Below are 3424 nucleotides of genomic sequence, written 5' to 3'. Positions count from 1 at the left end.
CCGGCCCTCGGTCGAGAGCTGCCATGGCCCAGTGGAGGAAGAAGAAGGGGTTCCGGAAGCGCCGAGGCACGGCCTCCCAGGCCCGCGGCAGCGACTCGGAGGACGGCGAGTTTGAGATCCAGGCGGAAGATGACGCCCGGGCCCAGAAGGTAGGCGCGTGGGGCTGGGACGCACTTTGGGGCCCGAGACCCGGCTCCCGGCAGCGCCCCGAGGCCTCAGTTTCCCCAGCTGGGGAGTGGGCTCCGCAGAGAGTGAGGAGGGAGGCTGCCGGCCCGAGGACCGGTCTTGGGACCGCCGGCCTGAGCACGTGTCTCGGGGCTTGTCAGGCTCAGGGTCCGGCGGCTGGAGCCTGCGGGGCCTTCCTGCTGGGTTTTGGTCGCGCGTCTCTCATTGGCTGCCTCCTGCACATGGGGCGGATCCTGGTTGCCTTTCGCCCAATGAAAAGTGCCGGTGCAGAAAATCTGACTTTGAGAGTTTGGAGCGTTCTTGGGAGGTTGAGTTAAGGGGAGGCCGGACTGCGTGGCTTGAGACAGTGACGCCCCCAACCTCTGGGAAGCTAATTTAAAAATTAGCATGAGCCCGGCCAGTTTGTGTTTGTTGACCATTTACTATGTGCCAGGCTCCATGCTAAGAGCTGTACGAGCCTTATTATGTAATCCTCACACCAACGCTATGCTAACATCACCGGCAACTGTCATCTTCATTTTTCCACAGGAGGAAATTGAGGCCTCGAGGGTTAAGAAATAGTCAAAGGCCTGGTGTAGTGGCTACACGCCTGTAAACCCAGCATTTAGGGAGGCTGAGGTGGGAGGATTGCTTGAGGTCAGGAGTTCAAGATCAGCCTGGGCAACATAGGGAGGCCCCCGACTCTACAAAAAATTAAAAAATGAGGATGGCCGCAGTGGCTCAAGCCTGTAATCCCAGCACTTTAGGAGGCCGAGGTGGGCGGATCACTTGAGGTGGGGAGTGCAAGACCAGCCTGGCCAACATGGTGAAACCCTGTCTCTACTAAAAATACAAAAATAGCCAGTTGTAGTGGCACGCGCCTGTAATCCCAGCTACTTGGGAGGCTGAGGCAGGAGAATCGCTTGAAACTGGGAGGCAGAGGTTGCAGTGAGCCAATATCGCACCACTGCACTGCAGCCTGGGTGACAGAGCAAGACTCTCTCAAAAAAAAAAAAAAAAATTAGCCTGTCGTGGTGGCGCCTGCCTGTGGTCCCAGCTCCTACAGAGGCTGACATGGGAGGATCACTTGAACCTGGGAAGCGGAGACTACAGTGAGCAGTGGCTATACACACACACACACACACACACACACACAAAAAGGAGATCCCAGCTTTACAAAAAAAAGAAAGAAAGAAACTTGACCAAGACCCTACAGCTTGTGAGTACAAGAGCCAGGAGATTCAAACTTGGGACTGTCTGATTCCAAGGCCTGTGCCCTTTCCATTACTGAATGCTACATGTATGCACATGAGGGGACAGGTGTGAGCACCAATGGGGCAGAAGGGTGTTGCCCATTATTTCCCACAGTCCTGTTCCCAGCAGGTGCCTGGCACCAGGTAGGCTCAGGGCAAGGAGATGAGTAAGTGGGCATTTATATGAAGAGAAAGGATCATACCCCAAGGCAGGAACTGGAGGAGACCTCATCCCACCGTCTCCCTCCCCTTCCAGCCTAGCCAGCTCCTGGCACACAGTAGGTGCTCAACAAATGTAGAGAAACTACTAAAGGTAATGAACAGCACAGGTGGGCAGAGGTAGTGAGTACCAAAGAAGAGGAGTCTGTGTGTAGTTCAGACCAAGGGCTTTCTCACGGCACCGCCCTGTGTTCAAATTTGGCCCAACCTTGCACTGGCTGTGGGACATTGGAGAGGTTGCTTAACTTCTCTGTGACTGTTTCCACATCTGTAGAAGGCAAGTAAATGATTATATATGTTTCAAAGATTGTTGGCCAGGTGCCATGGCTCATGCCTATAATCCCAGCACTTTGGGAGTCGGAGGATTGAGGATCACTTGATGTCAGGAGTTCAAGACCAGCCTGGGCAACATGGTGAGACTCTGCATCTACAAAAAATACAAAAATTAGCTGGGCATGGTGCTGTGTGCCTGTAGTCCCAGCTACTTGGGAGACTGAGGTAGGAGGATCACCTGAGCTAGGTGAGCTGTGATTGCCCCACTGCACTCCAGCCTGGGTAACAGAGTGAAACTCTGTCTCAAAAAAAAAAAAAAAAAAAAAAGTTGAAAAGACTAAAGGAGGCTGGGCGTGGCGGCTCATGCCTGTAATCTGAGCACTTTGGGATGCCAACGGGAGCGGATCACTTGAGGTCAGGAGTTTGAGACCAGCCTTGCCAACATGGTGAAACCCCGTCTCTACTGAAAATACAAAAATTAACCAGGCCTGGTGGCGCGTGCCTGTAGTCCACGTGCCTGTAGTCCCAGCTAGTTGGGAGGCTGAGACAGGAGAATTGCTTGAACCTAGGAGGTGGAGGCTGCAGTGATCCAAGATCCTGCCACTGCACTCCAGCCTGGGTGACTGAATGAGACTGTCTCAAAAAAAAAAAAAAAGACCGAAGGACATGCTGTTCATACATGCTGTTCAGTAGCTATTGCAGGTGCCTATGTGTCCCAGGCACCTTGTTTTCATGTGCTTAGAGCAGGGGTTGACCGACCTATCAAGGGCCAGATGGTAAATCTTTTTTTTAGGTTTTATTGGGCCATATAAGATTACTATCTTTTTTGTTTGATTTCTTTTTCCTTTCCTGCAACTCCTTAAAATGTAAAAACCGTTCTAAACTCGCAGACCGTTCAAGACAGGCCATGGCTCTGCCCTAGAGGATTGTAGTCAACCTTAGAGGGTCACAGTGAAAAGAACACAGTCTCTGAAGCCAGGGTTCACATCCCTCACCCACTACCTGCTGGCTGTGTGACCTTGGGCACGTCACTTTATCTCTGTGCCTCAGTTTCCTTCTCTGTAAAATGGACAGAACAATAGTACCCACTTCAGATTGTTGTGAGGATTAAGTGGGTTAATTTGTATGAATTCTCAGAGCAGCACCTAGCTTACAGTACATGGCCTTGTAAGTTTCAGCCACTCTTATGAATTGCTGCTCCTTAAATGCTTTTTTTTTTAATTTTTTGGTAAAGATGGGGTTTTTTCATGTTGCCCAGGCTAGTCTCGAAACTCCTGGGCTCAAATAAATGATCCACCCACCTCAGCCTCCCAGTGCTGGGATTACAGGCGTGAGCCACCGCGCCTGGCCATAAATGCTATTTTTAAGAGAAAGGGGGCAGCCCTGGAGTCCAAGAAGGTTCCCCAGAGGAGGTGTCTGTATTGGATTTAGCTGTGCCAGGAGAAGTGGGTCCTGGGTGAGCAGAAAGGAGACCAGGACGAGACAGACCAGAGATCAGAAAGGAGATTGGTTGG

At 51.6% G+C, this 3424-nt stretch overlaps 1 protein-coding gene across 1 annotated transcript in view; it reads left to right on the top strand.

Moving 5' to 3' along the window:
• Positions 1–6: 6 nt before the first annotated feature.
• Positions 7–3424, top strand: part of DDX54 (DEAD (Asp-Glu-Ala-Asp) box polypeptide 54) — a 32970-nt gene continuing 29552 nt past the window's right edge. Inside the window, exon 1 of the mRNA XM_011997942.1 lies at positions 7–149. Coding sequence (XP_011853332.1) covers positions 24–149 — 126 coding nt within the window. The 5' untranslated portion in view covers positions 7–23. The remainder of the gene's footprint in view (positions 150–3424) is intronic.

The sequence above is a fragment of the Mandrillus leucophaeus genome, unplaced genomic scaffold (assembly GCF_000951045.1).
Source record: "Mandrillus leucophaeus isolate KB7577 unplaced genomic scaffold, Mleu.le_1.0 Scaffold55, whole genome shotgun sequence".
Classification (NCBI taxonomy): domain Eukaryota; kingdom Metazoa; phylum Chordata; class Mammalia; order Primates; family Cercopithecidae; genus Mandrillus; species Mandrillus leucophaeus.
This window is presented reverse-complemented; position numbering and strand designations above follow the sequence as displayed.